Raw genomic sequence first — 25,713 nt, forward strand, 5'->3', positions numbered from 1 at the left:
TCTCTGGACTTTGCTCCTCTCTCTATCGCTCTCCTTTTCTCTCCAGAGTTTCCAAGGGGGCCACCGGAACTGTTCCTCTTCTCGCAGGTACAATGAGTAAAAACATCAAGTTTTTACCATGTTTCAGCTTTAGTTCTCTGCTAGTTTGAAGTTTCTGCTTCTGATTTCATAGATTTCTTTTGGTATCATTTTTGGTTTGTGTTTTTTTTTTGTTGTTGTTTCTTTTCTGATCGAGAGAAGCAAAGACGTTTGACAATGTAGTTCTGTTTAAGGTTTGTTTCGTTTTCAAATCGATTAGTATGCTTCTCTCTCTTGATTGCTCTGTTATTTCTATGTTACTTAAAGTTCTGAACTTCCAATTTGTGTGGTCCGTTTTGCATCTTCTTTTAATTTGTATTTCTGATCCCCCGTTCCGATGGAGGGGGAAAAAGAAGCCTGGAAATGTAGTTCCGTTTTTTGATTTTTGGTAAATCGGTTATCAGAACTTGTTTAAAAATTTTGGACAGCAAAATTGATTGGTATGCTTGTTTCTATGGTCGATCTCGTCCTGTTCGATTTGGTGATTCTATGGTGGGTTCGCTTGGTCCACAATCTATCTTTTGATTTCTAGATTTGGATGGACGGTCCGGGGTTTCTGATGTTGTGGCTATGTTCTTTCATGTGGAAGCATGGTGTTTTATGGCATGAATCTGTTTCCTTGGATTTTCGTTGATTGTGTTAGGAGTTTGCTGGCTTTTATCAATCTATTATCGTCTGCTAACATTGGATTATGAATTTTTAATATTTCTAAAGCCGGATTTTTGATGAGGGATTACAAGTTCACATTTTGATTTTTGAAGCTGATATTAGAATTTTGGAGAATGTGATCCTTTCAACTTTTATATAAAATTTTTATCAAAGTTTGATTGCATCTCTTTTCTGTTCATTTTGTAGATTCGATCAATTCAGTTGAGTCCAAGAATTCTGATCCACCCTGTTTTGCGCTACTTTATCATTGGTACTTTCATCATACTTCTACCATCAGCTTTTTTGTATAAAGTACCATTGAATTTTCATTACATCTCTTTCAATTCGTTTTGTATATGTGATCAATTCAGTTTAGCTTGATAATTTTGATATACCCTGTTTTCTGCTATTTTGTCATAGGTGCTTTTTGTTGGGTTGAACTGTCCCCTGCGTCTATCTATGAGAACTCATAGCAGTAGACAGCAATCTAGCCTAAGTTTTGGCCAGTTGCTGATTGTAGACCTCTCTGTCATAGTATGTTGAATCGGCCCATATCGACTGGTTCAACTCATACCGGACCGGTCCGATCCTTGACCGGTCTGGTTCAAGCATGAAAAACGGTTCTGGCCCCAAAGGGCCGAACCGAGCAATACAAGCCAGGTACCGGTGCGAACCAGACCGCTTCGCACCGATACGCGTGCGTTGAGAACCGCGCCCGCGCGCGGTTCTCCGCACTAGGTAGCCCGCTCGCATGGGCGTGAGCTGGGAACCATGCCCGTGTGCGGTTCCCCGCACTCAAAACTGCACCCGCATGCGGTTCCTTGCACTCGGAACCATGCCCACGCGGGCGCGTGATGGGCAGAGCACCCGCGCGGAGCATTTAATGCCTAAATGCCACTCTATGGCATTTAACGTGGTGTGTGTGCATCCACCCGCGCTTCCGCAGGCTGCGAGTCTGTTGGCCGGTTCGGTACTGGTTTAAGCTAGTCCCAACCAAAACGGTACCGATTCAGTAGGCGATCAGTATGCCTATTAGTACCGGTACGATATACCTTGCTTCCTGCATTGTTTCACGTCTTACAGTTTAGTATGTTTAGTTATTTCATATACATCTTACAAGCCTGCAATAAAAGAGGAGCTTTGGACCTCTAGCGGTTTTATAGTGATTGAACTGGTTGATGTGAAAGCCTTAATTTCGTCTATTACTATTCCCTTTGGCAATGCATAGTGGTGACTCATGGTTGTTTTCAGCCATTGGGAGGAAATTCAGTGCTGGGTTTTGATCAATCATGCAATTAAATTCTTGGATGGAGCAAAACATATAAGGGAGTTAGATTTAAGGCTGAAACTGGTTCCGTCAAACCATGACCCGACAGCTAGACCTGGATTGAACTATTTTGGAAGAGCCATTGCCTAGGTTGGGGTCAAAATCCTGGACCTGTTTTGAAATCTTGGGTCAGGTTTGGGCAGTGTAAATGCTTACCTGACTAGGCATGTAAGTAACCTAGGTCTAATCCAGGTCAAGTCACAATAAGCTTGATGCGATTTGAGCATGGAATAGCATAACTTGAGAACTCAAGTCATAGGAAACACCCTTCCCCCTTCTCTCTAAGTACCTTTTCTACTATGCCCATTGAACACTTCTCTAAACTAATCCCTCTCCTTTCACCCTAGCAAAGCGACCTCTGCTCACCTCCTCTTCTCACTCGGATGTGCTTAAACATTCATTGCTTACATTCATAGCTCGCTACTATGTGCTCAAGTTTATTGTATTCTAAGGTTGTAGTCTGTAACTTTGTATCTCAAGAATATTAATTTTCATGGATCATACTAAAGAAGTTTTATTTGAATGAAAGTTCATGTTTAAATTGGCTTACGTTTATTATTTTTTTTTTTTGAATACTTTTAATGAATCAATAGTTGATTACTGATTATTATGCACTTAGCTATAAAAGAACTGCTAAATGTTTGGCTGAAACTGTAGACTCAACCTAGCTTAGTCCCAAGCTGGCCCTGAAGATTTTGGGTTGGGTCTAAATCATGCTGACCCTAGAAACCAGTTTGATTGGCCCATTGGGTCGAAAATTCTTCAATTGGCTTGATCTGACCTGACCTTGTCTGCCAATGGTTGGTCTATCTGGAAGAAATGTAACCAGGAGTGGTCCAGGTCAAGCATGCCACCATCTTGATTTGACCCATGTGCAGCCCTATTTGGTTCCTATACTTATCAAACCATTTGATGGTCTAATTCAGCATTAGCCCTGATCTTGCCTTGAGATCTGTGAAAACATAATTTTGGTGTTAATGCTCTCATGCATCACATCTGGCCCTGTGTTTTTCATGGACCTAGAGGAAAGATCAAGGGTGGTGCTGCATTGGGCCATCAAATGATGCGATCAATGTCAGGGCGACCTCTCATTACACGATAGAAGGGTAGGGTGTATAAGAAAAGTGAATTGTTGGATCAGTCTGGTGTTCTATTTTTTGAAGAAATGTTGCAAAAAAATGTATATTGTTACTATTGCTTTACTTGCATAAGTTTTTTTTCCATTTGGGAAGATATGGTTAAAAAAGTCTTGTTGGGATGACACGTTAGTAGTCTCTTATGTTTTTAATTATTACGAAAAATATATTTGTTCGTATTTCTTTTAAAAATTAAAAAATGCTATGATTGCCAAACATGCTTCCCATTTTCAAAAACTTGGAACGAAACTGTACCAAAAGAACTTGGAAAGAGAAAATAAAAACAGCAACAAGAATAAAGAAAATTTAAAATAAAATAAAATGTATACTGTTAAATAAAGTGTTAGCTTTCTACTGTCCACCTTAACATTTCTATTTTTTTTTTATTTCTCATTTCCATCTTCCCTGTACAATTGGAATCCTGGGTTTTATCGAAGATTCATCATCATCATCATCAAGAATTTGTCATTATCGAAGGGAGTTTGCCTTCATTTGGATCTTCACTTGCTTGGGATTGACTGTCTATGGCATTACTTGTTCAAAAATCCAGACTTTCATTGGAAACATTTTTTTAGGATTAATGCTATAGGATTTTGGGGTTCTATTGATCTGTGACCAACTGGTTGTGATTGAGTGTTGGGTTTTTAGTCTTATTGGCCACCTGATCAAATATCATGGATGTGGTGGCCTTGCCAACTATTTTTTGTTGTTGTTGCATTTAACCTGATTTTTTTTCGTATTATTCTCTGTTTTTATTTAAGTTACGGATAAGCTCGTAATGTCTTTATTTCTACCTTATTGGTTGTAGTAGTTGTATGTTTATGTCTATGATTACGTTGTGACCATTTTTTTATTGTATTTTTGCCATGAGAATTAATATTTCATAGTTCTGATTGTCGGGGAATCAGCTGTCACGCAGCCCAAAGTTTTTAGAACATGAGATTGCTTGTATGAGATTTTGTTTTATCTTAGTGTGGAATTTTCAGTAAAATTGACTCCTTAGCTTATTAAATCAAGCTGTTAGGAATTAATGATTTTTTGCTGAGATGGTACCTGCTATTTTAAAAGTGAAGTTGGTTTGGTCTGTTTGGATGGGAACTGTACGATCTACATTTTGAAGATAAGGAAACCTTCATATTACATATACTATGCTTTTTTACTTGTACCGAACGTGCCTTTTAGAAGTTCATCTAATTTGCTGATTTAAATTTAAATGGCGGTTAGCATGTGATCATCCATGTCTGAACAAAAGTAGCACAGAACAACTTTCCTCTCATGTTGAGAGTTTAAAAAATGGAGGAAGGGAAAAGATTTGGTGAAATTAGTCCAGGTCTAAAAATTTGGTATGAATTTGCTGGATGCACCTAATTGGGTGGGAGGTATGGGCTTTTGAGACTTTTGATTCTACTTGAACTGCCTCCATGAACTTTTGAGGCATCCAGACTGCTGCTACTTATGTTTCCTCCTTGCCTAGTTCATCTTGTCACCTTTTAAAGGAAACTAGGTCATGGTTTATGTTCTGTTTATCTGATGTAAAATTTGATCTTAACATCAAATCCACAAAGCATCTGATAATTAGTTTATGATCTGACTTAGATGGAAAGTAATTGCTCAATCTGGCCTTGGAGAGAAATCTAAAGCGAGAGTCTGAAAGTTTAGTAAGAACTACGAACTGAGATCATAGCACTTCCCATTTTCCATGCTTTAATATCCTTTATTTAGTTTCTAATAGGACCACACTAGCTTTCTAGGGTTCATAAGATGATTAACATCACCTTATCATTATGTGTTCGTACTTTTATAATTGTTTCAAGCAAGATTCGCCAGACCGACCGTACCGACGTACCGGTGAGCACCGGTACGGGTTGTAACCGGTACCGAACCAGAGACGCGCGCGCGGACGTGTAAAATGCCATAGAGTGGCATTCTGTGGCATTAACTGGCCCACGCGGGCTGGCAGACCGCGTGGGCGCGCTGCCCTGCACGGAAAACCGCGCGTTGGCGTGATTCTCTGCTAGGGAATCGGCCGCAGATGCGGTTCCTGCGCGGGGAATCGCGCGCAAGCACACGATTCTTTGCTCGCAAGCACGAGATTCTTCGTTCGCAAGCACGTGATTCTTCTCGCACGTTCGCGCGCAATTCCCCCAAAAAAAATCACTACAATGCCACTCTGTGCCATTAAGTGGCCCATGCGAGCTGGAGCCCGCGTGGGCGCTTTTCCCCACTCGCGGGGCACGCGGAAAAAATGTGTTTGGGCTAGTGCGAACCGGCCCGGTTCGGTTCGCACCATTACAAGTACGGAACCAATCGGTTCCGACCCAGTTTGGGTCCGAACCATTTTTATATGCTGTACCGTACCGGTTCCTGTCGACACTGGTTCAGTATAGGCTGAACCGACCAGTTCCGGTCGGTCCAGCATTCCTTGGTTTCAAGCCTGTTTATATATGTTGAAATAATTGGAAGCTTGAAAATGCTGGAAAAGGGACCTTGTGAGATTATTAAGGTTGCACATGCACAAATTTCTATACATGGTTGTTTAGTTCGCTCATTTCTTTCTTGAAAGCAAATTTGCAAACATATTTTATGTTCATAATTTGGTGTGAATAGAAATTCCATGATAAAAAATTATCTCTACTGTTAAAAAATAAATGACCAGGCAAATTCCTATGGACTATCTTTCACATTTCTTTTAGCAACTCATGATTATCGACATTTAGTTTTGAATGACATAATGGACAAAGAAGGCCACGAGGAAAAATAGAGTGGGATGTAGAAAATAATGATATAGCGACTATGTCCTTTGATATTATGAAGAGATGCTACTTGCTATGATATGGATATTCAGAATCTTGACCTCTATATAGTCTCAAATGATAAATTTAAATAATTAGATTTATTGTTTAGATTCTTATTTCTGTTTATGATGTTCAATCTAGATTATATGGTCGAAAACTTGAAATGGTTTTATGTTGTGGAAAATAAAATTGTTATAATTAGTTAAAATATCATAAAAGGGTTTGATGTAATTGTTGGGATCACGGGGCACAAGAATGAATCTTCCCGGCTTACAAATTAATATATATTCTCATTCAGGCATTTCACCAAACACATCACAGGCATAAATAGACAAGCATAGAGAGACAAGGATTTACGTGGTTCGACAGCAAGTGCCTACATCCACAGGTAGGAGGAGCAATCCACTATATCAACTGTCCCAATAGGGTAGAAGCAAAGCTACACAAATGCCCAAAATATGGGCTGCCGAATGATCACAAGAGGAGGCAACAGTAAATCGAATATAAGGCAAAATAACCGATTGGACCAACCTTTCTGCAGCCACAATAGTAGATTAAGAGAGTAGTATGCAAAACAACCTTTCTACGGCTTCAATGACAGATCAAGAGAATATCAAAGTATCTTACCTTCCCTTCTTTCACTGTGAACAATAAGAGCAAGGACGCACGGAAATGAAAAGCCATAGAGAGGAGTCACGGCAGAAGAAAGGAGGTCTCCTGTGAGCGGAAGATCAAAAGCAGATGCCTGTTGTTGCCGGAAGACCGAGAGCACAAGAGAGAACGAGAGAGGATAGAGGGCAGCGATCGGGATCCCCCTCTCTCAAAAATAAAAAGCCTTAACGAAAAAGAGTTTTGGCTGCCTTATATAAAGAGGTGTTAATCTTGCAAAAAAGTCCCTCTCAAAATAGTGATTTGGAGCAAAGTCCAAAATAATCAACAATCCTCCTCCTTGCGACAAACCATTTACCTAGTATCAAATATGGATTGATAAAAAAAAATAACTTCCTCACCACAAGCCCGGAAGGGCATTAACAAGTGCTCACACCAATCAAGTTTAGGAAAGTCCTGAACTTAACTAATGTGATTGGTTTCATGAGCATATCAGCCGGATTATGAGCAGTATAAATTTTCTGAAGTCGGACATCACCATTCTCCACCAAGTCTCTGATGAAGTGATACCTGACATCCACATGCTTAGTACATTCGTGATACATCTGGTCTTTGGCAAGATGCAAAGCACTTCGATTGTCGCAATGAATATCCAAGCGGTCCTGTTTGAGATCCAAATCCTGTATCAACCCTCTTAACCAAATAACTTCCTTTGTTGCCTCTGTCAACGCCATATGCTCTGCTTCTGTAGTAGACAAAGCAATTGTAGGCTACAAAGTAGCCTTCCAACTGACTGCACAACCAGAGAGAGTAAATATATATCCGATTAATGACCTTCTTCTGTCCAAGTCACTAGCATAATTTGAATCAGAAAATCCTATAATAGTGCAACTACTCTGTGTGGAGAATACCGATCCCAAATTAGAAGTGCCTTTCGGATATTTAAGTATCAATTTCACAGCTAACCAGTGAGCCTTCCCAGGCTTATCCATGTATCTGCTTACTACGCTTACTGCCTGTGAAATATCAGATCGAGTGCAGACCATCGCATACATGATGCTACCTACTGCACTTGCATATGGCACTCTGGACATATATCTCTCCTCATCCTCAGTCTGGGGACAGAGTCTAGCAGATAATTTGAAATGACTGGCAAAGGGAGTAGTGACTGGCTTGACTATAGACATACCAAATCTATCTAAGACTCTTAATATATCCATGCTGAGTAAGAAAAAGTCTACCCAACTGCCTGTCACGACTGATCTCCATCCCAAGTATCTTCTTTGCCGGTCCAAGATCCTTCATTTCAAATGCAGTACTGAGCTCAGCTTTCAGATTTTGGATGACTGATATATCCTTGGTTGCTATCATCATATCATCCACATACAGCAATAAATAACAAAAGGATCAATCTGAAAACTGCTGGTGATATACGCAACTATCATATGGAGATCTGTTGTATCCATGGTCGACCATAAACCTATTAAATTTGCGATACCACTGTTTTGGAGACTGCTTGAGACCATATAATGATCTTTTGAGCAAACATACATGATTTTCTTTGTCTGGAATCTCAAAACCAGATTGTTGTTGCATATAAATCTGTTCCTCTAAATCACTGTGAAGAAAAGCTGTTTTAACATCTAGCTGTTGCAGCTCTAAATCCTGAGAAACAACTAAAGCAAGCAACACACGGATAGAAGTGTGTTTGACTACAGGAGAAAATATCTCCTTGTAGTCAATTCCCTCCCGTTGACTGTAGCCCTTAGCTACCAACCTGGCCTTATATCTAAAATCCTGAGGACTGGCTTCCACTTTTTTCTTGAAGATCCATGTGCAGCCAATTACCTTCTTGCCCTCTGGTAATCTGATTAATTCCCAAGTCTGATTCTTCTCTAAAGATTGTAGTTCTTCAACTATAGCCATGGTCCATTGTTCAGCCTATGAACTACTAATAGCCTCCTGATATGTTGTTGGCTCATCACCAATAGTGTCTGCAATGCTCAGAGCATAATATCCTAACCCAGCATAAGCTGAATCCTCAAAGCCATACCTTTGAGGTGTTCTGATCTGACGCTTGGGTCTACGAGTGGCAATGCTATCAATCTAATCCTGACCTTGCATGGTAACCTCCTCCTGAGTCTGTATCTCTGCATCTATCTGCTGTTGCTGCTTATTCAGAATATAAGTATCTTCATTTGCCTGTTGCTGCTGTGATTTGATAGTCTGATCAATATTCATAATAGTCCTATCCATATGATCCTGACCCTGATCTCTCTGAGAAGAACTAGGCTATAGCTGCCTTAAAGGAGTGGCTATCTCATGAAATGTCACATCCCTACTGACTAGAAATCCTTGGGATCCAGGCTCTATGCACCATAGTCTGTAGCCCTTTACCCCATATGCGTATCCAAGACGCACTTCTTAGCCCTAGAGTCCAACTTTCCATCTCTTACATGTGTATAATCTGGACACCCAAAAACTCTGATTATTGAATAGTCTGCAAGTCTTCCTGTCCACATCTCTTCTGGAGTTTTCATGCCCAATGCTGATGCTGGAGATCGGTTTATAATGTAGCAGGCTGTGTGTGTGGCCTCTACCCAAAAATCTCTACTTAATCCAGAACTGGATAGCATAGATCTGACTCTCTCTATTATGTGCGGTTCATACGTTCTGCCACACCATTTTGTTGAGGTGTACCCACTGTGGTTCTATGTCTGACAATGCCCTCTGATTTGCAAAAGTCATCAAATTCAGTAGAACAAAATTCTAATCCATTGTCAGTTCGGAAGGTTTTCACCTTTCTATCATTTTGCCTCTCGACCATAGCCTTCCACTTCTTGAACGTGTCAAACACATCACTCTTATTTCTAATAATGTATATCCAGACTTTGTGGGAGTAGTCATAAATAAAGGTGAGTAAATACCTAGATCTACCCTTGGATGTAATTGGGGTAGGCCCCCATAGGTCAGAATGAATATAATCTAATATACCAGCTGTCCTGTGCACGCCTGTAGAGAAGCTGACCTTGTGTTGTTTTCCGAACACACAATGCTCATAGAATCCAAGTGCACCAACCTTCTGACCACTTAGCAAACCACATCTGCTCAGCTCCTGTAAATCTTTGTCTGAGATGTGACCCAATCTCTGGTGCCATAGGTGTATCAACTGCTCAATAGAAGACTGTATTACTGAAACCTGTCCAACTACTGTACTACCATCCAAATAGTAGAGGGTGCCACATAGCTTCCTTTTCAATAAAGTCAATACTCCTTTATTGATAGTTATTGATCCTCTACCCATCCATCTGCCCTCGAAACCTGCACTATCGAAAGCATATACTGAGAGAAGGTTTCGCTTTAGTTGAGGAACATATATGACATCGTCCAAAATCACCACAGTGTTTGCATTAGATTTAATTTGAACTGTACCAACACCTTCCACTTTGCAAATACCATCATCTCCAAGAAGAACGGTGCCCCCCTCACATGATCTAAAAGAAGAGAACCATTCCCTATGGGGTGTCATGTGGAAAGATGCTCCAGAGTCCACAATCCAAATATCAGGATGACTAATACTGCAAGCAGCTGTAAATACTGCATCATTTTCATTACTGTTGTGACCTGCTGATGAAACTGCAACTGTTGCCGAATCTAAGATGGTTCCTTTATCCTTTTGTTCCCTCTCATTCTTAGACTGTAGAAGTCTACATTTTGATTTCCAGTGGCCTGGCTTCTTGCAATAGTGACAAACACCTGGTCTTTTAGACCTAGACTTTGATCTGGTTTTGGATTTGCTTCTACCTTGTCCACCTTTCTTCTGTTCATCTCTACCTCTAACTATAAGTCTTTGAGCTGGAGTCTGAACCTGATGCTGTAGTTGTACTTTCAATCTAAGCTCATTGGATAACAAAGTAGCTTCTACCCAAGGTTCGCCGTACCGGTACCGAACCCCATACCGGTGCCGCACTAATATAGGCGTACCGAGTGTCGGTACGGTACGGTATGCGGTATGCCAGGCGTACCGACATTGGTGTACCGATACCGGTACCCATCGGTACGGGTACGGTACGCTCGGTACCGACCGGTACCGATCGGTACAGCGAACCTTGCTTCTACCTCTTCAAGACTTATTGTCTCTTTTCCATAGAGCATAGTAGTAGTAATATGCTCAAAGGACTTAGGCAGTGAGTTAGATTAGGATCAAAGCCTTGTCTTCTTCATCTACTTCAACACCAATATTTGCTAAATCAAGCAGAAGCTTATTATACTCATCCAAGTAATCTTTGAGTGAAGTTCCTTCTGCTATACAAAATGTGTGCAACTTTCCCCTCAAATATAGTCTATTAGTAAGGGATTTTGCTATATATAGACTCTCCAATTTTTTCCATACTCCCTTAGCTGTATCAAGATCCACAACATTGCGTAGGACTTTATCACTCAAGCCTGAAAACAGAGTCCCTAGTGCTCTCTCATTAATCTCTTCTTTGACAGCCTCATTATCTCCTAGGATTGCATCCATACCCTTAAGGGCCTTTGCTACACCCTTTTTAACCAATAAGTATTTCATCTTTATCTTCTATAGTGAGAAATCCCTTGTGCCATCAAATACAGCCACTTCATGCCTTATGGTAGTGGAATGAGAAACAGAAGCTGAATCGTTAGCCTTAGAGGAACTTTGTTGCCCGTCAGTAGCCATAGCTTTGATACCAATTGTTGGGATCACGGGGCACAAGAATGAATCTTCCCGGCTTATAAATTAATATATATTCTCATTCAGGCATTTCACTAAACACATCACAGGTATAAATAGACAAGCACAGAGAGACAAGGATTTACGTGGTTCGGCAGCAAGTGCCTACATCCACGGGGAGGAGGAGCAATCCACTATATCAACCGTCCCAATAGGGTACAAGCAAAGCTACACAAATGCCCAAAGTATGGGCTGCCGATTGATCACAAGAGGAGGCAACAGTAAATCGAATATAAGGCAAAATAACCGATCGGACCAACCTTTCTACAGCCACAATAGTAGATCAAGAGAGTAGTATGCGAAACAACCTTTCTACGGCTTCAATGGCAGATCAAGAGAATATCAAAGTATCTTACCTTCCCTTCTTTCCCTGTGAATAGCAAGAGCAAGGATGCACGGAAACGAGAAGCCACAGAGAGGAGTCATGGCAGAAGAAAGGAGGTCTCCTGCGAGCGGAAGATCAAAAGAAGATGCCTGTTGTTGCCGGGAGACCGAGAGCACAAGAGAGAACAAGAGAGGATAGAGGGCGGCGATCGGGATCCCCCTCTCTCAAAAGTAAAAATCCTTAATGAAAAAGAGTTTTGGCTACCTTATATAAAGAGGTGTTAATCTTGCAAAAAAGTCCCTCTCAAAATAGTGATTTGGAGCAAAGTCCAAAATAATCAACAGTAATGGGCTGGAATGAATGTAAATTCATTACAGAAGTTGAAGGAAGGTCATATGTAAGTCATAAGATAGCTATTTCGTGACTTGTTTTATCAAGGAAAACTCATCAATTCAAGTACCGTATGTTGGAAATTTGAAATATACATGATGACTACAATGACATGTGAAAGAAATGGAATGGATTGTGGGATGGAATATAATCAGTTTGACCCCATGAGTGAGATACCTTAATGAGAATAGAGTGAATTTTACAAAGATGATGATTCCAATTCGGAAGGTAAACAGAGAGCCAAATTGGTTCCTAAACTGGAAGAATTGCATTTTCTTTTTTTTTGTGGGTAGTTTTTATTAATCAAATTTGGAGTTCTTCACCCTCAATGTATTGAAGGATAGATACTCTAACCATTTCTCCAATAAAATCACATGCTTTAAATAACTTTTTTTTTGGAAAGGGATTTGACCCAATTTTCTACAGAAGGAGAAAACACATGGGAAGACTCTATGAAAATGTAGAAGTTTGGGGAAACCATTTATGAATGAGACGAAGCATATGGGAAAAAAATAACCATTAATTATTGGTTTCCTTGTGGTGTTCATTATTTTTAGTAATTCTTGTTCATAGTTGCATCACACTTATGGATATCATTACTTGTTTTTTATATAAGAGCACCATTTTTGGTGGCTCCTTTACCTATATCACTTTCTGCATGTAACCAATGTGACAATTATTACACTACCTGTATTAGTTGTTTTACGTTATTGATTGAACAGCTACAAAATAATTCTTCTTTTAGTTTACTCATTGTAAATGGCTTTCACACTACAAAGTATATAATGTGACCTTAAAAAACTGAGACTTAATTGAACTATTCATTTTTTTAATTTTTTCTTCCGGTTCTAACTCTGAAATTGAGCTCAACTGTCAAAAAAAATAGAAGAGGCAAAATCACGTATTACTTCATAACACTCTTTGTCCATGATAACTTCATCTGATGTTCCTAACTTTTTCGAGGATGATTCTCACTGAGATGCCATAACTTCTATGACCTATGTTTGAAACAAATACTTAAATCCTGAGTCATGGCCTTTACAAGTCTCAGTTTTATTAAACCTACAAAAGAAACATGGTTTAAAAATAAATCCTAGTTCTAAAACTAATTAGTTGCAATAATCTTGCCTTGAGATCTTTTGCGGTAAGTATTAAGAGCAAGGCCAACTTGTCAACATTTTGAGATTCAGCCATCAAGAAATGACTTCAGTTGATCTTGACTAGAGATCCTGATGTGTTTGATTATTGGCTGGATGAAGCAAGATGATAAATCGATTAATTGCAGATGATTAAAACCTTGTTCAACGTATGCAAAATCTTGTGATTCTTTGCCAATAGGTTCTTTCTTGTTGTTAGTCTTTTTATCCACTATATTGGCTTACATAGGACATTCTTTCATTGGATCAAGTTCTTACCTTTCTAATATTTTCATCATTAATAAGATCCACCCAAAAAAAATCATTCAACCTTTCCTATAGGCAAGCTCACCTGGCTTATATTTATGCAGCTTCTCTAGAGCTTCAATTTGCTCCTTTGTGGTGTGGATATAGTTCCTCCACCACTTATGGATTTAAACTTAATCTCAAGATCTTTTTCTAGTTAAAAGCAAGAGAAATAGATTGATTACACCTATAACTAAAATAAAGAAAATAAATTAACCATGTTCACCATACTCCAAGAAAATGCTCGAGCCTCATTCAAATTTTCTTTTAACTCATTTTCAAGTATAGACTAACTCCCTATGTATATTGGCCACAAATGACTTGGAATCTGTTAACTTATTTTATTAGTTTTTGTACGGTTGATACAAATACTTTATTCAAGTTATGGTTCTTATTTACTATAGCCATAATTATATCTAAAGAAAGATAATTAATAGAAAATTAAAATTTTAAACATAAAACCAAATCAAAAACCTAAACTACATCCACTAATTATACTTGTAGAAGATTGTTCCTTACTTTGTAGGTAGTTATCGCATGGCAACACCAAAAGATACACAACATAGTTTATGAATTCTTTACAAGTAAATGTTGATATTGCTGCTTTAAAAGTCTAGGTGAGATTTTGGTACCCCTATCTGGCGCCAAATTGACAAATATAACTTAGCTATTTATCGATATATCCACCTAAAGCTGCTTTGTTTTCAAAAGAAATCAAATTGTTCTTACATCCTAGACAACTATCTGGGTGATTAATAGGGAAGGTCCCACCATCCATATTCATACTTGTGTGTTTCTCCATGATAGATCTTTGTAGGGAGTTCTGCTTCTACTCCCACCCTCAGTCTTCTCATGGATCATTGAGGCGGGCAAAACTTGTGCCCTTGGTCTGTCGAACCAAACCGGCGCAGAATCAACATGGTTCAGTGCTGTTTTCTGGAAAACAGTGGGGACCGCTCTGAACCGGAGAGTTCAATGTGGAACAGGTTCGAACCAAGAGTAGAATAGGTACGAACCGCTCGGTTTGCACCAGTTTGAATCGGTTCAACCCCCTCCTTTTCTCTTTCAAATCTCAAAAGGCTTGAATTATGGTCTACTGAACTGAGGTGAATTGCCCTGTTTAACCCATACCGAACCGATACTATATCAGTAACCAACAACATGGGTCTTGGTACCCACCTTTGCTTGTGCCACTTTCATTTACTTCTCCATCTCCACTTTGCCACCACTAACACTGCTTTCTACAACTTCCGTCTTTGTTTTTACAGAGTTAGGTAATTAAAAGAGATGGCATGCCATTGCCGCCTCCACATTCTAGTTCAAGTCTAGCATCTCCTATCTTTCCCAACGATGACAATTTGGTCTCCAAAGGCAATGAAGTCGTTGGATCCATCTCCTTAATACTTGACATGAAAACACATTGGCAAGGAGAAGAAAGACCGAGTCTAGTCATCTTTCTCTTCAGCAATAGTAGCTCGTCAGAACAATGATTGCTAATTGGTTGAGTTCAGAGAGAACTTGGTGACAGCTGGCTAACCATGGAATGATACAAAGCGGAGGATTAGACACATATTGGTGGCAAACTAGACACACACTGGCACCAAAATGACAAAAATAAGTTAGCTATTTATGGATATATCCAGCTAAAACTGCCTTGTTATTATTAACGGCTGCAAAAGAAATCAAAATATTCTTACATCCTAACCACTATTTGGGTGATTAACAGGAAAGGTCCCACCATCTATATTCATAATTGTATGTTTCTCCATGATAGATCTTTGTGGAGAGTTCTGCTTCTACTCCCACCCTCAGTCTTCTCATGGATCATTGAGGCGGGCAAGACTTGTGCCCATGGTCTGCTGAACCGAACCGGCACAGAATCAACATTGTTCGGTGCTGTTTTTAGGAAAATAGTGGGGACTGCTCCGAACTAGAGAGTTCAGTGTGGAACAGGTTCAAACCGAGAGTGGAATAGGTACGAACCGCTCGGTTCGCACCAGTTTGAACTGGTTTAGCCCCTCCGTCTCTTTCAAATCTCAAAAGGCTTAAATTATGTTCTGTTGAACTGAGGTGAACTGCCCAATTCACCCCGTACCGAGCCGTACCATATCAGTAGCCAACAACATGGGTCTCGATACCAATTCAGCTAACCTTTGCTTGTGCCACTTTCATTTACTCCTCCATCTCCATTTTGCCACCACTAACACTGCTTTCTACAACTTCTATTTTTTTTTTTACAGAGTTAGGTAATCAAAAAGAGATGGCATGCCATTGTTGCCTCCACATTCTATTTCAAGTCTGGCATCTCCTGTCTTTCCCAACAATGACTATTTGGTCTCCAAAGGCAATGGAGTCGTCGAATCCATCTCCTGAACACTTGACATAAAAACGCATGGGCAAGGAGAAGAAAGACCGAGTCTAGTCATCTTTCTCTTCAGCAACAATAGCTCGCCAGAACAATGATCGCTAATTGGTTGAGTTCAGAGAGAACTTGGTGATAGCTGGCTAACCATGGAATGATACAAAGCGGAGGATCAAGCACATATTGGTGGCAAACTAGATATTTTTTCTGCCTATAATGTAATATCAACACATAGAATGTACAGACTTTAAATCACATGCATGTCTATACTGTATATGTATACATTACTAATACTTGAAAGGTACTTCTTGGAAATACTTTTGTTAAATTTCCTATCTCTCAAAATTAAAAATATGCCCCTATACTTCCCAAAAAAAGGAGGGCATTCTCTTTTTCTAATGCTAGCATTTTAGTAGTGAATGACCATTTTGGAGTCCGTCATAATAATATTAAAATATGAAATGTTATTTGGGCTCTATGGATTCAAATGATGACTAAGTGATAAGCTTATCAAAGTGATGTTATCATATAAAGTATGGATTAAGGACTGTTATTTTGATCGCCTACTATCTATAGATGCTTTTCACATACATATATATAAATTTATGTATGTGTATCCAAGTATGCATATATATATATATATATATATATGTATATTTCTCAATGTATTCTAGCCATATCATATCATATATATATATGTATATTGTTGCAGCCAAGGTCTGCCGTATCGGTACCGGTAGGCATACCGATCGTCTACTGGACCGGTACGGTTCAGTTCGTACTGGAACTAGTCCGATACGAAACGGTAAGCTCTTTTTTTTATCTTACAATTTTCGCATCCGTGCACCGGCGTCTGCGCACGAACGCGCAGGATAAATGCCACAGAGTGGCATTAATGCCACTTAATGAGCCTGCGTGGGCGCGCGGGCGCGCTGCCCCGCACAGGCGGGGGAACGCCTGCGCTGCGCTTCACAACGTGGGGAATTGCATGCGGACGCGGTTTCCCAACGCGCGGATCCGTGTGCGGGCCTGCGGGATAAATGCCACTCTGTGGCATTAATAAGCTCGTGTGGGCGCGCGGGTGCGCTGCCCTACGCGGGCTGGGAAAGTGCGGGTAGGGGAAACGACTGTGCGGCGTTTCACAGCGCGGGACTCCAGTGCATGGAACTGCACGGGATGGGGCACTTTGCCCAAGCATGTGGCCGAAAGGGCTACGTGCGCTTTCCAAAAAAAATGTACTGGTGCGAACCGGCCGGTTCGCACCGATACACGACGGGTACCAGCCGGTACATGACTGATACACATGCATGCCGGTTGAGATCGGTTCGAAAATAGCTGGAACTAGTTTTCATGTTGTCCGAGTACCAGTTCCAGGCCAGACCGATCCGTACCGAGCCGAACCGGCCAGTACGGTCCGGTTCGACAGACCATGGTTGTAGCTATGGTCTGCCGTACCGGTCGGTACGGGCCGGTACCAGATCCTACCGGTACGGTACGGTACAGCTACATATTTCGGTACCGAACCATACCAGCCCGTACCGATACGTACCGGTCTGTACCGACCGGTACTGACCCATACCAACTCGGTATCGGCCCGTACCGAACCGGTACTGGCCTGAACCGACCAGTCCGTACTGGCTCCAATTTTTGTTTGGCTTTTAGCCCCATCGGTACAGTACCGGTTCGGCTCAGTTTGGTTCGGTACCGTATCGGTACCGATGCCCGTCGATACGTCGGTACAGTCAGTGCCGCGTACCTTGGTTGTAGCTATACCATGGCATATCCATATTATCATTGTAGTTCCATGCTTCATAAGTCAACGCTCCCTTGTTGACATGGCATGATGACTTATGGCGCCACCTTTGGTGTTTTTGATGGCTAACAAACCATTTTTAGAAAGCAATGAAGAAAAATTAGAAGATTTCATAATTCTTGAGAAAGAATATTTTCCTAATTAATTGTTGAAGTTATAGTGAGACATAAATAGAGCTATAAGTGGGGAAGAGGAATGGATAACATTGGGAGTGGTATGGAAGTAAAAGATTTGCATAAACTGTTGTTCCTCTAAAGGTATTCCTAGAATGGATATTTTTATAAGAGTCGTGGCGAAAAAAGATTTCTGCCAAGTAGGAGAAAAGCATTGTCTTGAGATGGCAAGATTTTTGTGCGAGATAAAGTTCCTTTTTAATAAATGTAGCAGAACAGATAAAAAGACATTAATGCTACCATATGTTGAAAGGAAAAATATTGATGCAAGGGGGCCTTTCATTTTCCATTTCATTATTAATAAAACGATATCACATTGAATGTCAACTTAAGTGGGTAAATGAACCACTCTCTAGAATGAGAGATGTGGAAATGGACCAGCTATCTGGGTGTTTTAACAACAAAATGAATTATAAAATTATTCTGACTATATATAGTGTTAAGAATTATTTGATGCAACCACACTATTTGGTTATTGTCAGACATGGCAAAAGGTGTTGGTAAGATTGAAAAATTGTAGTTGTTTAGATGATTCATGTAAGTCTGTGACATGATCACATTGCATAGGCCTAATAATGGTTGCAAGATCGTTGTGCTAGTATTGGAACCCATACTGGTTGGTCGATGGCATGGCTCGGTACGCCTCCATGTCGTTCCATGTTGGGCTCGAATCGATACAACAGAGAGAGTAGGGAAGAGAGAGAACGGGAGAGAGGAAGAGAGAGGGGGGAGGAAGGAAGAGGGAGAGGGAAGAAGGGAGGGAGAGAGAGGGTGAAGGCCGGTGGAATGCGGCCCGACATGGCAAAGAGGGCGGGGAAGAGGAAGAACATGGAGCAAAAGAGAGAGAGAGAGAGGAGGGAGGGAGAGGGAGGGAGAGAGATGGAAGGTGGAGGATGGCCAGTGGAGGGCGCTGGAGAGCTGTAGAGGTCCGAGGAGTGGTGCATAAGGGTTGAGGAGCGAAATATGGGTCCGGGATAGAGCCCCTTTTTTATTTTAAAAATCTTAAGTGAAGTCGGTAATCTCCTTGCCAACTTCACTTAAGTCGAACGAAACAGAGATCTGCAAGGCGAAGCCCCTCCTCTGCCCCTCCACGCCACTCCACGGCCCTCCAGTGGCCTTCGCCGGTCGTCCGACAGTCATTTGCCACCTTCTATCTCTCTTCCTTCCTCCCCCTTCTCTCTTTCTTTTCCTTTCTTTCCTTCTCCCTCTCTCTCCTTGGTTGTTTTGTTGTTTTAGATGCCAGAACAGTCCCGATCCACCACTAGTAAGGCTCGGTATGCCTTGAACAGGGCGATTCAGGATGGTTCCACATTCTTTGGATGGTTGTGCGATCCTATCTATTGACGGAACATTTGGGATTAAATTTCAAAATACAAAATGGTCTAATGGATGATTATGATCTCAAATTTATGTAGCTAATAACTCATTCAAATAAGAGTGTTTGATGGAAACTTATGACTTTCTTCTTATTTTTAGAAATATGGTGGTCATTTGTTGCCACTAGGAATTGAAGCTGGGACTTCGCTATTGAGGTTCATGCATGAGGTTTAGTCCACATGGAATAAATAGTTGAAAGGATACCCAAATCTAATGCTTAAGCTTTTAGGTTGGATTGGATTTCAAAACATATATCAAGGCCTTTTGCTTAGACTCCATCTCCCTAACAAGTGCTATTAGAGCTAATAGATGAAGATCCTGGGCTGCTATCCAAGTTGTAAGGACACCCTCTTGGGCTGGTGTGGTAATATGCGACACACTTGGAAGGGTAATCGGTCATGGGCTTGATTAGAAATAGTGGATTAGACTCGAGGGGAAGTTGAATGGGTTCATATATGAACGAGGAATTTTAAGGTTCATGGGTGAGGTTTATTCCCACATGGAACAAATAGAATGAAATAAAAGGACTGAATTTTAAGGTTTAGTCTCACTGTTAAGGGCTTAAGCTTTTAGGCTGGATTAGGTTTTTGACTTGTATGTCAAGTCCTCCTGCTTAGACTCCTCATCTCCTCAACATTCTCCTATGGAGAATTTGATATCTCTGATTTTACTAATTGATAAAAGATTAATCCATGATTTTTCTATTTTCAAAATTTATATATAACATTGAAGACTTGCATGCAAGAGGAGGTATTTTTTGATAGCTGTCTGCAGTCCCTTGGCATGCATAAGCAATGATGGTTATCAGACTTCTTTACATTTGATGGGTATAATGCATAACCACATGGATAGCATGACCTTTGCAACTGACTTTTTTGGAATCTACCCTCAGCTACTAGAATTTTTTATCATGTTTTCTGAACTTCATTTGTAAATTGTTAGAATTTCGCATCAAAAGTGATACAATAAGTTTGCCAACCTTGTAATCTCTAGAAAATATTTGCTTATATAAGTGATCTCCTTCATACAAGCTGGACATACTCATAAATATCATGCTATTACTATTTCAAGCTTATTTCTATAAGGAATCAAATGAGGTAATAATATAAAATTGCATCACTATGGAATATGTGATAGTCTAATAGTTAAATAGCTTTATGCATGTGCTTGTGCATTGCACATGCTGATCAACTAGTATCTAGGAACACATTCATTTTATTTTTTATTTTTTTGGGGGGGGGCCTCTATTTCCGATACACCAATTGAGGTTTTGACATATGAGGGGAGCATTTTTCCTCCACAGACGGGTGCAGCTTGGAGGTGGCATCGAGGGAGAGGAAGGAGCCCAAGCACCATATTTCGCCCTCATGAGCGAGCACTAGAAACCATGGCTCACTATACTGGCCCGAATCGGGCGGTATAGGGCGTACCATACCGATTATATATCGGTATTTGGTACGAGTGGCGAACCTTGCCAGAAACTATCCCAACCCAACATGAATCTTGCTGCATTTTTAGCCATCATCACCTCACTTCTTGCAATTAAGGAAGGGATCACTAAGCCTCCATTTAGGCTAGGTTGGCATACACGCTCCCAAGAAAGCAAGTGCACTCTTCTTGAGCTATCTAGTGGACCCCATAACAAATCTCTTATGATCCACTCCAGTCTCTTGTAAGACTCCCGTAGGGACAATAGAGTGGGTAAGGTGGATAGGATGTGAGAAGGGTTGGTGGAGAGAACACATTCTTTTCTTATACTTGGTCATTTTGGTTTGCTTGAAATATTTTTTTTAAACATTATGTCATGGTTGACTAGTCAAATCAACATAACATCTGATTACAAACAAAGGTGCCGATGCTAATAAAAGAATGAATCAAAGGCTCACAATAGCAAAATATTACCAACTCAAGCCCACAAAATTACATGACATCAAACAACACTTTTTGCTATGATAAAACAAAAAAATAAAGAACATCAAATAATTGAATTATAAATCACCATATCATGATGTAATATAATAGAATAGATAAAGTGCGAATAAAGAAATTATTTTCATTATTAGAGCAAATTATATGTGCATTATAACATAGTTCTATGATAGCTCAATAGCATTTTGAAATTGATGACAACTAAAAAGGCACCATCAGCATTTTTCTTAATGGTTCCAGAAAATCATTATTTAAATGTATTAAAAATGGCATATTTGTATAAAAAAATACATATATATATATATATATATATATATTCTTATAAAAGGAGCAGTGATATAGAACATATTAAAATACCAGCAGACCAAACCATCTAATTAATGAAACCTAATTATGTAATTTTCAAAATCTAAACTTAAGCACATTAACCCATCATTTTTTGGGACAGGTTTAAGCCATCTCTTCAAGTGTATTAAAATTTTGATTCACATGTAGACCCTTCAATTCGCTAATGGTTCATGGACCTATTATCTTTTTGCCTTTTGACTTTTGAGTATTTTGAAGTAAAAGAGAGAAAAAGAACCAACCTTAATGATGACAATGGGTTGAGACACTGATTGATATCATCTTTGTAGATGATTTCATAGAAATTGAGTCTATTCAACTCCTATTTGATTTCAAGTAGCAGTCATGGTGATTTATTGAAGAAGAGGACAAATACATTCTTAACCTTGTTATGCTCTAGAGGGCGGTGACTTCCTAACCTTCGCATGCTTTGGTGATCGGATCTTGTTTTAGGATTTCAATGGTTGTGAACTCCTTGGAGGAGGTGGAGCGCAGGAAAAGTAGAGAAGGGGCTTTGGAGGTGGCAATTGTGGAGAGAAGGGGCTTTGGAGGTGGCAATTGTCGACTATGGAGATGGTGACAGGAAACGAGAGGTTTTCTGGTTGGATCATTAATTGTGCACCTCTCCTTTGATGTTGACCATGACATCCATAGCAAGATGGATTTAAGTGAGCCAATACCCCTTCAAGAAAGATAAAGAGAGGGGATAGAAGGATACCATTAATTCCAGCTCTTACAATCCCCATATTGCCACTGCTCTTGATGTCTAGTAGGGCAGCAATTGCCACTGCATATCATCTCTCTAACAAAAAATAAGGTTGGGAAGGACTATGATTATTACATGCCACTCATGGCAATTGTGACCATGTCAGAGCATCATACAGTTCTGAAGAGCTCAGAATCAAATGCTGGTTGAGGATGTTGGCCTGATGGTGGTAGCAAGGAGGGATGCTAGATGACAAATGAGGAGAGGAAAAGATGGGGGAAATGAAGGTAACATCCAAAAAAAGAAAAGAGAAATTCCAACTAGTGAAGTAGTTGGTTGAACTAACAAATGTAATATATGGCTAGCCTATATTATATGTAATTAAATGTAATGTGTCACGTCCAATTGATGTTGCACAAGATATTATTAGTTGTAAGGTCAATGCTTTCGACAGGATCATTAGTAGGACAATATTTTTTACAAGCACGCCATATTGGCTTTCATACCTATTTATGGCACCAAGTAATGCAAATTCTGCCATAAGCTTAGTTACAGTACAACTCTGGCTTGCACAACCACATTGGATGCCTATTTCTGGTATTCGTAGGTGAAGTGCTATTAGCATTAAAATCCATTGCACTTTCTTTCTTCTGGTGTATGAAATATATCATAGCCTCATTGCTGACCATTTTCAAATTCATACAATTATTAATAAAAAAATATAACGCAATTATTAGCTCTCATGGCTTGATTGTCTGTTGAACTTAATAAGAATGAAATTATAAAACTTCACCACTTATTTCAGGTTTTAACCTCAAGAATCAAATTACTAGTTCCTTTTGTCTCTAAATCTGTAACCATTGATACTCTTAAACTTCTTTAACCATCCTAATATAGTTGCCAGTCATGTAATCAAAAACTCATATGATCAAAATATTTAGGTGTCACTCTGGCCATGGTACAGTCCGCACAGCCGTCTCAGCCTCTGATGGGACTTGTAACATGCACTGCCCAAACAGCCTACGCTGCTCCTTACCAATCTGCTGCAATGGTTCCGGGAGCTCCAGCAGTGATCGGAGCCATATCACCTGGCATGCAACTGACATCAACATTCCCCACCAACCCGCACCAGCTCGCATATCAGCAAATCCAACAGCTGCATCAGCAGCAGCAGCTGCAACAACATCCGCAGCTCCAGGCCTTCTGGGCCATGCAGATGGCAGACATAGAAGAAACCAATGACTTCAAGAACCACAGCCTGCCTCTCTCTAGGATAAAGAAAATCATGAAATCTGATGGAGATGTCAAGATGATCTCAGCTGAGGCTCCTATGATATTTGCAAAGGCGTGTGAGATGTTCATACTGGAGCTGACACTGAGATCATGGAATCATACTGAGGAGAATAAAAGAAGAACACTTCAAAAGAATGATGTAGCTGCCGCTATATCCCAGACTGACATATTTGACTTCTTTGTTGATGTCATTCCCAGGAATGAATTAAAGGAAGAAGGCTCCAGGATTGCAAGTGCTGCTTTGCCAGTGATATGTGCTCAGGCCGACTATCATGTACCACCACAGCATCAAGTAACAGGCACAGAGATGATCTTGGGGAAGCCTGTTGATCAAACATCCACAGCTGCAATGTAGACTCCAGTTGCTTACATGTGGCAGCAGCCACAGCAGCAGCAACAGGTGCCTGATAGCAGCTGAACATATGAAATGGTTAGAAAGCTATTTTATGTTTCTGGTTTCTTCAGATATAGGAAGGAACATTGTTAGATGGAATTTCATGTTCCCTAATGTGTCAGTACAAGTAGTCAAGCTTGTAGTAGACCTCTTTTCACTTGGGTAGTAGGTGAAATAAGAAAAACTTGTCACTTGCATGCAGATGGAAGGGGCACAACTATTGTAAAGTGGTGCCGTCTTAAGCTTCCGTTCTGTGACTCTATAGACAATAAACTTTACTGCTCTTAATCTATGACTGATGCATTAATGATCTTGAGACCTTCAGAAAGTTCCCTTTTATTCATGGTAAGTTACAGGCTGAGTATAGTGTGAAGTGCCAGCATGGAAGCCATGCCGAAAATTACTATTTCAGTGCTTGCAATACTAGATGTTATCAAGTATGTCTTTCTATGGGTAAGATACAGTGTTTACAATGAAGGTGTGACATGGAACACAAGCCAATCATTAGTGGCTTAGTGCTTACATGCAATCGATAAGCATGTCTTTCAGTAGGTAAGCATGTTGTGTTTATACTGATGCAGAACATGTACCAAATATTGCTAATTTAGTGCATCCCTGCTTGATATAATTAAGAATGTCTTTCAACAGGTACAGTAGATCTCAGATGAGCCAATGTATTATAGACAGGAACTTTGCCGTGCATGTATTATAGATGAACTTTGCCTTGCTAAAGAATTTGAGAAGACATGGGCGATCCTGATATTATTTCCAGACCTCTCATTTTACGTTTTAAGATTTCACTGCATGATTTGCGTGCACCAGCAGGCAAAACAAATATATAGGGCTCCATCCGGCCATGGAACAGACCTCTCTCTCTCTCTCTCTCTCTCTCTCTCTATCTATCTATCTATCTCTCTGGGTGGGATTGTGCCTAGGTAAAATATCTGGAAACTTTGGGATGAAGACCCTTTGCGTAGGAGGGGTGTGACAACTGCAGCAATGCCAGTTGAGGAGAAGCTTTTGCTTTGTATCAACCTCTTTCTTCTTTTCAGCAACCTTCTTTAGGATGTCTTGATGATATCTATCGTTCAAATCTTCATCAGTGTATATGCTTTAGAAATTTGCCTATATCTCTTCACAAGGATCTCTGTGCCGGAGAGAGTAATTTGGTCACTTATTCAAGGGAGCTATCATTTTAACTCATTTCTTGGAGTATATAGCAGAATTGAGCTACGAACTCCTGTTGGTTTGCCTCGCGCAAAATGCCATGGCTATTCTGGCATCTCTACCAACAAAGGGCCTCGATGATGCTCCTAGAAAGCGATCATACTCTGATACCAGCAGTCAAAAGCCAAGTTCCTGCATAAGCTCTTGATGCACTCTTATGTTTCTGTGTCAATGTAAAACGGGGCTGAGAACACAAAGCATACAATAGAACATGTAAAGATTAAGAAGATGAATGAACCTTCTACCAATTCATATGATAAAAGAATTCAAGCTCTTTTCGGCACTATGGCACATGTAATGGGAAAGATCCCTATTCTCATATTGCAACCAACCATTTTATACATCATGAATGTCTTTCTTTTGATGAAACAAAGGAGCCAAAGACCCTAAATGCTTTTCACTCAACTGATCAACATATTTCCAAACATAGCATATCTCACAATTAGTCAAAACCTGCGAACCACTTTGGGAGAGCACTTCATTTCTGTAAGAGAAATAGTGAGTAACAGCAGCTACCTGGTGCTCAACCCTGTGCCTGCATGGATTGCTGATAACAAGTAAGACCATCGAGCAAAATAAAGAAAAAGCAAG

The 25,713-nt window shown here is 40.1% G+C and overlaps 1 protein-coding gene across 1 annotated transcript; it reads left to right on the forward strand.

The window, feature by feature from the left end:
• LOC120112752 (nuclear transcription factor Y subunit C-4-like) lies at positions 1-25,612 on the forward strand. Its single transcript, XM_039132578.1, has 3 exons — positions 1-87; positions 934-997; positions 23,150-25,612. Exon 3 carries the CDS (start codon positions 23,164-23,166, stop codon positions 23,854-23,856), a length of 693 nt encoding a protein of 230 aa, XP_038988506.1. The 5' UTR covers positions 1-87; positions 934-997; positions 23,150-23,163; the 3' UTR covers positions 23,857-25,612.
• The last annotated feature ends 101 nt before the right edge of the window (positions 25,613-25,713 follow it).

This window comes from Phoenix dactylifera, chromosome 12 (genome assembly GCF_009389715.1).
Source record: "Phoenix dactylifera cultivar Barhee BC4 chromosome 12, palm_55x_up_171113_PBpolish2nd_filt_p, whole genome shotgun sequence".
Taxonomy (NCBI): Eukaryota; Viridiplantae; Streptophyta; class Magnoliopsida; order Arecales; family Arecaceae; genus Phoenix; species Phoenix dactylifera.